We start from the raw sequence: 12,488 nt of genomic DNA, 5'->3' as shown, positions 1-12,488 counted from the left end.
GTTCTAGTTCGATCGATCGAACATTGGTTCGATCGATCCAACTATGGACTCGATCGATCCAGCTCTCATTTTGCACCCAACACTTAGAAAAATTTTGGACCTGCATCCAAATTCCAAAATGCATGCTCTCGGGATCTCCAAATTTTCAAAAGTTCGATCGATCGTAAACCATTTCGATCGATCGAACTATCTTTCGATCGATTCAACATGTGGTTCGATCGATCATGAGTCCCAACACTTAGAAAAACTTTGGCCCTGCATCCAAATTCCAAAATGCATGCTCTCGGGATCTCCAAAATTTTTCACGTTCGATCGATCGAATTCCAAGTTCGATTGATCCAAGGTTCCAACACGTGTCAACTCTTGAGCCCTTAAACTTGTACATTCTTTATCTTCTTCTATCGATCGAAATCTTTCTTCGATCGATCGAAATTTGCATCTCATTAATTTAATTTCCTTTAATTTTTCAAAATTCAAAATTCAAAATTCAAAAAAAAAAAAAAAATCCAAAATTTCAAAAAAATGCCATTAAGAGTGGAGACCTAAGTTCGATCGATCGAACTCCATATTCGATCGATCGAACTCTGCATATCGTGTTTTTAAAATATAACCGAGTTGGATCGATCACTTTGGATCGATCCAACTTCAAAAGGAAACCGAACCCTAGTCTCCCTTTTCTCTCAATTTCATCCTAATCCGGCAAAAACCCAATTCCCAATCATCTTCCCCATCTCCGGTGAGCAAATTCCGGCCAACTCAAGTCTCATTTTCCCCGCGGCTTCACACATTTCTCTCATCTCATCTCTCTCGGTTTAGAGGTAAACCGAATGCAATTTTCTTGATTCCAAGCTTAAATTGATGCACGTTATTGATTTTCTATGTTGAATCATGTTATAAATGTGTAAATCGTCCATTATTGAAGCTTGAATTTCCTATTACATGATATACATATACATATCCATTCGGCCGAACCAAATTGGGGATTGTGATGTGATTGTGGAGTTTGGGGAATGTTTGGGTCTTGTTGATTGTTTGAATGGTGTGTAGATGGGCCCACAAATACGTTTGTGTGGGCCCCGTACTTTAGATCTCACAGATCTGCGACTTTTCAAATTCGGCATTCACACAGTTCGATCGATCAAACTTGTGCTTCGATCGATCGAAGTAGTGAACTTCATTTCACTACCTTCGATCGATCCAATCTTGTGCACTTTCATGCTTCGATCGATCCAAGTGTTGGATTGATCCAATTCACTCCGATCAATCCATCTTTTGAACTTTTTCACTTCGATCGATCGAAAATTTTCGGTGATCGATCGAACTTTCAAAGATCACACATACACACTCCATTCATCTTGTGTCGTCTTCATGCTATCTTTATATACACAATGCCTGTGATATTCCACATTGGATGCATTTCATACCTACATTGCTTAGCATGACTCACATTTCATCATTATCATAGATTCATGTCATCCATATTTTGTCTATCTTATTTGACATACATGTTTCTATTATGCATTTAAATTCTTGTATATCTGGCACTGACTTATATATTGAAATTTTCTTGTCTTTTTACAGATCATGCCTCCGCGGTTCAAGATAGCAGCCAAGCGATCTTCGGGGCCACAGTGACCCCGCAGACATATACGGCCCAGGATAGAGATGGTTGCAGAGCCATCTCATGCTCAGGAGGAGCCCGCACAGGCTACTCCCCCTCAGTCCCCATCCCACGAGGCTGAGGAGGGAGCTGACCACGTGCCATCTACATCCCAGGCTCCTCCAGCCTTCACACCATCACCTTCTCCTGCGCGCCATCAGGCAGATGCAGCCGCCATGCCATCATCGCAGCCACCTCTACCGGCTCAGCGCCGTAACCAGTTGCTGCCGAGATATGCAGCCATGACCGTGGCTCAGGAGTCGTACTTCGATACTGAGTACTTCTCCGAGTCTATCCTGACCCGGTCTGGCTATTAGGATATCATGCAGCGGGGCCTCTCAGCCATCCTTACCCCAGTCACCGGCCTTGTATAACCGCAACTGGTGCGGCTATTCTTTCAGCATCTCTGGCCCTCGCCACGATCTACCACGGAGATGATCACTACAGTGGACGGCCACGAGATTGTCATCACAGTTGACACTCTGGCTCGTGCTTGCCGGTGCCCACACCGGTGTCCACTTGAGCTTGCAGAGACATACCCGAGGCTGCATAGGCCTTCATTTTCTGACATGGCTGTCTCCTTGACAGGCCATCATGCCGGTGGTAAGACATTCGCCACCAGGACCTTCTTGCCTGACGACCTCTGGTTCATCGACACAGTTATCTTCCAGAACATTTACATGGCGGGCCACAAGATCCAGAGGCGTCATGACTACTTGACAGCTCTTTACGCTTTTTACACGGGCTGTTGGGTATCTATCCCAGTCCTTATCTGGAGAGTGATGTGGTTGCTGTATGATTCTTTCATTTCCAGGGAGGACCCTAAGCGGTCCAAGGTTCTGCCCTTCAAACACCTCATCATGAAGATCCTTCTTGACCAGCGCTACAGAGTGCCCCCAGATGAGGAGCCCCTTGCACGGTCCAGCTTCTACAGGAGGAGCGACTGGAAGAAGAGCTACAATGCTCTTATTCAGAGTCTTCAGGAGCCAACTGTAGAGGCAGCAGTTGAACTAGAGGAGGAGGAGGCAGCCCAAGCACAGCCGGCACCTCCAGCAGCAGCAGATATCGCAGCGGACGACGTACTAGTCGGTCCGGCTGCCGATCGCATGGACATTGACCTGGAGCGACCTGCGGAGGAGTATGCCGATGCTACAGATGATGCTTATGCCAATGGTACCAGTGATCGAGCTACTGCTCAGGAGCGAGTTCGGGAGTCTTCTTCAGAGGCATCTCTGCCTGAGGCTCCAGTTCCCACTCCCGAATTCGGAGCACGCTTGCAGACACTGGAGGAGGACGTAGCAGCTATGCGAGCCGACATCACTGCCCACCGAGCTGAGTTCACTTCTTTCAGGGCGGATGTCATGGCTTGCTTTGCCGATCTCTCCAGCCGACTCCCCGCACCTGCACCCGCAACTGCACCTCCAGCCACTGCAGATCTTCACGATCAGGCCTCCTGAGACTCCACTTCCAGTTGTTCTATGCTTTCATTTCTTTTATTCTGGATTTGTATTATACTGTCACTGTTACTGTATTATACTTTGCGGCCGGTCTGTCGGCTTTATTATTTTATTGATGTACCTGCACTTTATATTCTCTATATATTGCTTTTTGATTATGGATGTCTCATAGTATCTCATATTTGTATGTTTGACTCCATCAGGTACACCACAGTGACTTTAGTGAGAGAGTGCTGCCCAATTTTTCAGGACCACTCTTACACCTCTCTCTCTATTCTCTATTTATCCCATTTTACACTTGCATGTCCACTGTGCACTGATTATCCTATCTTGTTATCTAATGAGTTTATCCGAGTGCAAACTTTTCAGGACCACAGTTTATCCCAAGTTTGGGGGGGCCATGCCACCCACTTTGGATACTTCTATCCCGATCATTCATGTCTACAGCATTGGTATACTCTTTCCTTTGTTCTCTTCACACATTGAGGACAATGTGCAGTTTAAGTTTGGGGGTATTGGTGTATGTTTCAGTGTTGCTTTAAAATTCAAATTTTGAGCATGTCTTGTGTATTTGAGGGATATTTCTATACTTGGTCCATTTCTAGCTATGATTTTGATCTTTTGAGGACTATATTGCTTAAAATTTAAAAATTGCTTGACTTGAGAGTCCAATACTCCTTGTATGCCTTTTGAATGCCATTTAGGAGTAAATTTTTCAAAAGATTGATATCTTGCTTGCATTTGTGGTCCACATCATCCTGAATTTGTAATTGTTTTGAGATTCATTCTAGGATTCTACACTAGCACCGACGCACGCTAGCATTCAATTGTGGGGTACATGCTTTGTTGATTATTGAATTGGTTATATCCCAATTGGGCTAGTAGTGCATTGAAAGTTTTCATTCTTGATAAAGGTGGATAACAACCTCTTTTCATTGAGTAGCCAGGATTCTTGCCTCATTAAGCAGTGAACTTCTCACGCCGAAAGGTGGAGGGCCCAAACTCTAGGTTAATAATTGAAAAAAAAAGAAAAAAAAAAGTTGCAAAAGCAATAAAAGTGAGGACTTCTCCCAAAAGGTGAGAAGTAGGAAATGATTAGATGGTTGTTGTCTTGATTTGTAGCCTAGTTGATTTGAGTTTGTAAGTCTGTTGGGGTGTCTTAACACCTAATGCCCTAAAGCCATCTGGTTTGGGAGTCATTGACCTAAAGCTCGCTACATGAATCTTCTAGAAAGCTTAAGAGATCAACACATGCTTCCATATCACAACATCTAGCATTTTTCACACCATAGGTATATAATATCATCAATTAGGCATGATCTTCCATATAATTTTAACTAACACATAATCACATGATTTACAAAATTTCTATAGCATAGTTCACACTTTCAAGTCATGAATTTTAGCAACAAAGGTAGAAGAGCACAATTAATCACCAATTAAGCATGGTTCATCATCATATATACCAAACAACGCATAGTCACAATTTTGGTACAACATGTACACAATATAGCATGAAATTTCTACAAGATTAACCACGCTAACCACAAATTAAAGTAATTAATTCACAAAAGCTCAAGAAAATGTGAATTAGAAAACCCCTACCTCATTGAAGCAAGCCAAACAAGTCCTAAGCTTCCAAAATTTCAAAATCCTTCAAAACCCTAGCAATATTGGTCTCAACTTGAAGCTCATGCCAAGCTCTCTATCTTCTCTTCATCCTATCCGTTAAAATCCCACCTTAAACTCTCTAAATCAAAGCTTTTCCTTAGAAGGCATAAATGGGTGTTTGTGTAGGAATATAGAGAAAGTTAGAGAAAGTGAAAGAGAGAGAAAAATGGTGCCCGAATGAGAAGAAGGAGAAGGTGAAAAGGTGGTCTTGCAACTTTAATTCCAAGGCCAATAATGTGCCACATGTCACCTTGTGGTTGATTACCACTTTATGCTAAGTTAGCTTTGTGCCTCTCCTCTTTCCACACAATACCATTTACATCCCATAAATATCTACCTCTAATATATAGATACAAATATATGTATATGCATGTGAAATGACTACAATGCCCCACTTAAAATGAGAAAACCGGGAGAAGTTCCCGAACCCGAAAATCGTTCTGACCTCGAAAAATTTCTAGAATGACTCCACCACTTCTGAATGACTTAAAATGATTAAAATTACATCTCTAGAATCCTCGGCATTGAGGAAATGAGTAAAACGCCCCTCAACGCCTGCATGACACGGAAAAAGAGGAAAGACAAAAATACCCTCGAAAAATCAAAAAATTTCAAAAATTGGAAAATGGCAAAAATTGAAAACATCACACACATAACTACCAACGCCATGGAGGTTATCACTATAATTTCATATTGTATCCTTAAAGGTGAGAGCACAATAATATGAAACAAACAAAGGGGGAGAATTTACCTCAACCTTTATAGCACGTGTTGCTTATTATCAATGTGAAATTGATCAGTATGTCGATGAAAATTTGATCAATGTGAAATTACTTATTATCAGTATAACATCGAAGAGGAAAAGGTTACGCAATCTGCTTCTAAAGTATTTATCTGATTCTTACCGTATGCTTCAAAGCATTTAATTGATCTTTACCAAGTCACAATCTTAGAAAATGGGACAAAGATAGAAATGAATTTTATATGATGCTTGTGGATCTTTCAGCTTTTATGAGGTTACTAATCTTTTGATTAGTAATATCCACACTGCTTATTTATACTTCCTTTTATCATCTATTTTATGAAGCATGTTTTATTTTTTATGTCACAGTTAAAATGAAGTTTGCAGGTAAGGACCTGCACAAAATTACATTAACTCAAGGTAAGGATATATGTCTTGTGGCTAGTAAGACCATCAATCCTTCGTTATTGAAAATATTTTTCATTACAAAATAAGGTAATGTAGAATATATCTGTCTCACTTCCATTAAGAAATATATATTAGAAAAACTTTATTTTCTTATGCATATTATTATATCACCATGTTTATTTATTTTATATTCACAGTAAATTATTCTATTATTTGCTTATGAAATATATTGATCCCCAAACATAAGTTGCCTTTATTGCACGATGTGTTGATTATCATTTAAATAAGATTATTTTCCCATCTTGAGGGGGAGAAAGGGTAAGATCAGAAATGCCAAATAATATTACTTGGAATACTTTTGAAATTATATATTTGCTCACTGAAATAGAGAAATATCATTATGTGTGCCAGTTGATAAAATGTTAGGAAGAATTAAAATTCTGATGGGATATATTGCCAGTATTGCAAATGCATCAAAAGTATGAGTGACATACCAGTCGGTGCAAAATATTTTGTTCTACGAAAATGAAAAATACTAGTTAGCTAACAATGCTAAAGTAGCCCTTGATGAGGCAGAGGCACTTAATATGGTACATGCAAAAGAGTATGATGAAATGGGTGTTCTTATAGAGACCCAGTTAGCTAAAAGTGATACAATGAGGCAAATGTCAAAGAGTATGATGAATGATGAAAATGGTACTCTTGAAGAGACCCAATTAGCTAACAATGATAAAGTTGTCGTTAATAAAACATATGCTCTTGATGTGGCAAAGGGACTTGACAAGGTCAAGTTAGCTAACTATGATAATATTGCAAAGGTACCTAAAAATTAGTGAGATCTCAATAAATTATACGAAGAGATAGAATAGAAATGAAGTTGTCAGGGAATACATATTCTCATATACAATTGCTCTTCATATAAACAATGAGGATCTAGAACCTAAAAATGAAAATGTCGAAGAAAGTCGACTTAGAAATGATTGGCCAAAATGGAAAGAAGCAATACAGACAGAGCTAAATTCATTAGCTAAACGTGAAGTATTTGGACCTATAGTCCAAACACCTAAAGGTGTAAAGCCTGTTGAGTACAAATGGGTATTTGTACGAAAATGTAATGAGAAAAATGAAATTATAAGATATAAAGCCCGATAGGTAGCTCAAGGTTTTTCAAAGAGACCTGGTATTAATTATAATGAAACATACTCTCCTGTGATAGATACAACTACATTTCGATTCATAATACATTTAGCAGTCACAGAAAGATTGCATATGCATCTAATGGACATGGTAATGGCATATCTATATGGATCACTAGATAGTGATATTTATATGAAAATCCTAGATAGATTTCAAATACCTGAAACAAAACCACGTAATATATACTTGATCAAATTACAACGATCCTTATATGGATTGAAACAATCTAGGCGCATATGGTACAATCGTCTTAGCGAGTACTTGATAAAAGAATGGTATGTGAATAATCATATTTGTCCATACATTTTTATTAACAAGTCAATATATGGTTTTACTATTATTGCAGTATATGTTGATGATCTGAATATTGTGGGAACATTGGATGACATCGAAAAGACAACCACTTATTTAAAGAAAGAATTTGAGATGAAAGATCTCAGAAAAATAAAATTTTCTCTTGGTCTACAGATTGAACATTTATCAAGTGGAATCCTCGTCCACCAGTCAACATATACAAAAAAGATTTTGAAGCGATTCTATATGGATAAAGCGCACCCATTGAGCTCTCCAATGGTTGTCCGATCACTTGACATCAAGAGAGATCCTTTTCGTCCTCGAGAGGATGATGAAGCACTCCTTGGTCTTGAAGTGCCATATCTCAGTGCAATTGGTGCTCTTATGTATCTTGCAAATTGCACATGGCCGGACATAGCATTTTCAGTCAATTTATTAGCAAGATACAGTTCTGCACCAACTCGTAGACATTGGAATGGAATCAAGCATATATTACGATATCTTCGTAGTACAATTGATATGGGATTATTTTATTCAAAAGAATCAAACTCCCAGTTAATTGGATATGCAGATACTGGCTATTTCTCTGATCCACACAAAACTTATTCATAAATATGATATGTGTTTACTTGTGGTGGCACTGCTATATCATGGCGATCTATAAAACAGACAATGATTGCAACTTCTTTAAATCATTCAGAGATACTTGCAATTCATAAGGTAAGTAAAGAATGCATTTGGTTGAGATCTATGATCTAGCATATTCAAACGACATGTGGTCTCTCATCCATAAAAGATAACCCAACAGTATTATATGAAGATAATGCTGCATGCATTGCACAGATGAAAGATGGTTATATCAAAAGTGATAGGACCAAACACATCTCACCAAAATTCTTTTATGCATATGAATGTCAGAAGAATGGTGATATTGATATTCAGCAGATATGTTCAAATGAAAATTTAGCAGACATGTTCACTAAAGCATCACTAACTACGACGTTCAAAAGGTTGGTACACAATATTGGAATGCGTCAACTTAAGGATCTTTAGTGTTGAATTAATGCAGCAATAAAGGGGAGCACTAAATTGAAAAGATATTGGCATACTGTACTCTTTTTCCTTCGCTCAAGTTTTGTCCCACTGGGTTTCTAGACAAGGTTTTAATGAGGCAGTTTTAACCTATACAATACCATTTTTATATACACAAGAATATTGTACTTTTTTTTTCCTTTCGTTAAGTTTTTATCCCATTGGGTTTTTCTTAGTAAGGTTTTAACGAGGCATATTCTTAGTGTTGTGTGGTGGACCCCAAGGGAAAGTGTTATATATGATGTCCACTAATTGTATAGTGTTGAATTAATGGTGCAATAAATAAGAGTTAAATGCAGTGTAATAAATAAGAGGTAAATGCACTTGGTTAATGGTACATTAAGGATGTTGACTAAAGTTTGGTTATAAATACGAATTGTTCATTATTATATCGATGTACTTGGATTTAAGAGAATATAATAAGATCTTTCTCCCTCTCTCTACATTCTTCTCTTTATATTGAAGATATAACTTTATGTTATATATTTTCTTTTAGATTTACAACAAAGTTGAAATTTTGTGACATTGCCATCTTGTTGGATATTTTTACTTTTATCTTTGAGATTGTGGCTACATTGGTGTGAGTAGTAATGCATTTGCATCTACAAGATACATATGATATGACCCATTTTGTATCATGTGACTGTAAAATTTTTGGCTGTCTTTCACCTAAGTATCATTTTTCATATTTAAACTAGGGTAAACTTCACTTATACAATAATTTCCATCTATCTAGACTCAATTCCAACTGAAAAATTGTGCTTATGGTGATCATCGTCACGCCCACTATCCATCTACATTCTAACACTCCCTTAGAGTATCTCCAATGGACTCTTTAAAATTAGACTCTTCGAATTTGTCACATCACCATCAATAGCCACGTCAGCGTTTTAGAGTCTCCAAATTTTAGCCATCGCATGTACTCTAATGGTGCATTTTTGCTCTCCAAAAATATTATTTTTTTAAATTTTTAATAAATTATTTTTTTCTATTTGTTAGGGGGAAAAAATGTTTGGTTAGCCAATACAGTAGTTAAGGAACTGTTTGGGTCAGCCAAACAGTACCTAAAACGGCTATAATGTCAATAGGAACATTAAAATTTTTGAAAAGGAAAAAAATTCACTCCTTTTTAATTTTTTAAAACTTTTTTTGGCCTAAAAAAGCCTTTAAGGCACTGTTTGTGTCAGCCAAATAGTGCCTTAACGGCTCTTTAGTTCAATTATGTTGAGGAAAAAAAAAAGGCCAAAAAATGCAAAAAAATTGATTTTTAGAATTTTTTTCATTGCCAAACACGCCCTTAAATGTATTATGGGCTTTAGTGTTGCTGGACCACAAAAGTTAAAAAGCCAAAAACTGGTCGGGCCCGCAGGTCAGAAGCCTGCAATCGCTAACAAATGACCTATTCCGCGACCCAAAACATGGGGCCTATTTTTTGGAGATTTTATTGGAGCAGTCCAACCGCTAAAAGAGGCCCAGAATCTCTAAATTTTGGGTAGTTGGAGTTGCTCCTAGCTTTCAAATTTTGTTTAGTCATATCCGCTGTCTATCTCCCTATCTAAAACATTCCCAAGTTTTCAAATTTTGTTTATTCTAAGTTGTATCATTGAATCCAAGTTTGCCACCACAACGGGTGTTCCTTATAGCAAAATAAATCAACATCTTCTCCAATCTAGCCACAATCTGTCTTTTGTTGATTCTAATTAAATTTGTCTAATTCAAGAAAAAAAAAAATTTAAATTCGTCTCGATGTGTCACATATCTTAATTGGACATGTGTGAGTTCGATTCAAGTTTCAAATTATGAGTATATTACCTAAATAAACTTTTGTTATTTGATTTTCTACTACTCTTTTTTTTTTTTTTTTTTTTTTTCATCTTATTATAGGTTTCTAACTAATCAAATTTATGAATTTTTTTTTTTTTTTTTTTTTTTTTTTTTTTTTTTCAAATTTTTATTTAATTAAATTAAAATACTGTAGTTATTTAAATTAGTCATAGTTGGCTCATTTAAACAAGAACCAAGTTTCCACTTCAAAATTAGAGTATATGTGTGGGTATGGACCCAACCAAAGCAAAACAGACAACGACAGAGAAGATATAGCTGCTTATTCCAAGATCCATCCATACACACCATGACCTTTTTTTCCAAGGTGTGAGACTCTGAGTAGATGGACCCATAGAGTGGTTTCAAAAAACAAGAGAGAGAAAATCAAAGGTGACTTTTAGGTCATTTGGACAAACAAAAAACCACAACTACCTTTGGCAGGCTATTCCATCTCCCATTTTCTCCTCCCAACAACCCAAAAAAGTCCAAACAAAACCCTGACGTCCCCATTCTTCACCTAAAACAACACCACTCCGCCAAAAGTCCAAACCCCTTCTCTTCTCTTCCCTTCCATTCCCTTCCCTTCAAGATCTCCATCCAAGACCCCAAATCACCCACACCATGGACCTAACTCTAGCAATCTCATCATCATCATCATCTCTCTCTAGTTTCTCTCACATCAGGACTCCTTCAGTACTCAATCCTCTCAGATCAACCCTAAAACCACCTTCAACCCTTCGATTCTCGGTCCCAAAACCCTGTGTCACAATCAGGGCTTCTTCAAAGTCCACCTCCAATGATTCTTCCCACAATCCATTTCTCCAAAACCTCAAAACCACAGCCAAGGCCATTGTTTTCACCGCCGTTACCACGGCGGCGGTGGTCGGAAAGTTCCACCAATTGCCTTCAAGAGCGGAATCTCCGCCCACATTAACCGAGGAGCTCACTGCTAATGAAGTCGAAGAAACACAATTAGAAGAAAAACCCCAAGATTCGTCTTCGCCGTTGTCGGAATTTCTCGATTCCAATTCGAAAGTCATAGACGCTTTGAAGTCGCTGTTACAAGAAAAGCTTGAAGCGGGTGAGGACGAAGAAGCATTGAAAACACTGGAGAAGCTGGTTTCGGCTCAACCGGATCAAACCGAATGGAAATTTCTGAAAGCCAGGTTATTGAACGAAATGGGTGAGACCCAAGAAGCCCGAAACGTATTCGAAGAGATTTTGAAGCTCACTCCGCTCTCATTCGAAGCATTGTTCGAGAATGCACTGTTAATGGACCGATGCGGAGAAGGTGGAGCAGTGATCGGACGGTTGGAAGAAGCTCTTAGGATTGCAGAGGATGGGAACAAAGTAAAGGAAGCACGCGACGTGAGGTTGATAATGGCACAGATACAGTTCTTGCAGAAGAATGTGGATGAGGCTTTGAGGAGCTACCAGGAGCTTTCGAAGGAAGACCCGAATGATTTTCGGCCTTACTTTTGTCAGGGGATGATATATAGTTTGCTTGATAGGAACAAGGAGGCAAGAGAGCAGTTTGCGAAATACCGGGAGCTTTCGCCCAAGAAGTTTGAGGTGGAGGGGTACTTGAGGTCTCCATTGTCTAGGATGAAGCTATTTGGTAGCAATGAGGAGAATTGAATTGAGTTGAGCTGATAATAATGGTGGAGAGATGGGATTTTTTTCTCCGATATAAGCAATCAAATTGGATACGCCAAGGAATGTTGAATTTTGCTAGCGGCAACTAGGTAATTTTTGTTTTTTTTTCAATATGAGCAGTGATGTTAAATCGTGGTTGATGCTTCAATGAGGATAGTTACTTGAATTAATAAATGGAACACTTACAGTTCTAGTGAATTTGATGATAATCTAGTTTTGTTCTGTAATTCTGATTCAGAATGTTGTGAAATTTTATATCAAATTGGAGAATTTGCATTACCAAAAGAACCTTAATTGATATGTGAGTATATTTATTTTTTATGTCTTCTCTTTCATGTCCACTGTATGTTTGAATCCACTTTTCTTTGAAAGTGGAGTTTCACTAAATTTTGCATATGGAAATTCTGTGCTCCTATTCACAATTATGATTAATTCGATTTAAAGATAGTTGTTATATATGAAAATTTGAAATGATGGTCTCTAGCCA

General features: G+C 38.1%; 1 protein-coding gene across 1 annotated transcript; it reads left to right on the top strand.

The window, feature by feature from the left end:
• The first annotated feature begins 10,759 nt into the window (after nucleotides 1–10,759).
• On the top strand, nucleotides 10,760–12,210 carry LOC132295554 (protein SLOW GREEN 1, chloroplastic). Its single transcript, XM_059793846.1, has one exon. It carries the CDS (start codon nucleotides 10,967–10,969, stop codon nucleotides 11,981–11,983), a length of 1,017 nt encoding a protein of 338 aa, XP_059649829.1. The 5' UTR covers nucleotides 10,760–10,966; the 3' UTR covers nucleotides 11,984–12,210.
• The last annotated feature ends 278 nt before the right edge of the window (nucleotides 12,211–12,488 follow it).

Source organism: Cornus florida, unplaced genomic scaffold (assembly GCF_030987335.1).
Source record: "Cornus florida cultivar Cherokee Brave unplaced genomic scaffold, ASM3098733v1 CherokeeBrave_3.0.0_Hap2_Chr02, whole genome shotgun sequence".
Lineage (NCBI taxonomy): Eukaryota > Viridiplantae > Streptophyta > Magnoliopsida > Cornales > Cornaceae > Cornus > Cornus florida.
This window is presented reverse-complemented; position numbering and strand designations above follow the sequence as displayed.

Bases quoted from the DNA above. Each gene is read 5' to 3' on its own strand.
- LOC132295554 (XM_059793846.1), top strand. From the start codon at position 10,967: ATGGACCTAACTCTAGCAATCTCATCATCATCATCATCTCTCTCTAGT.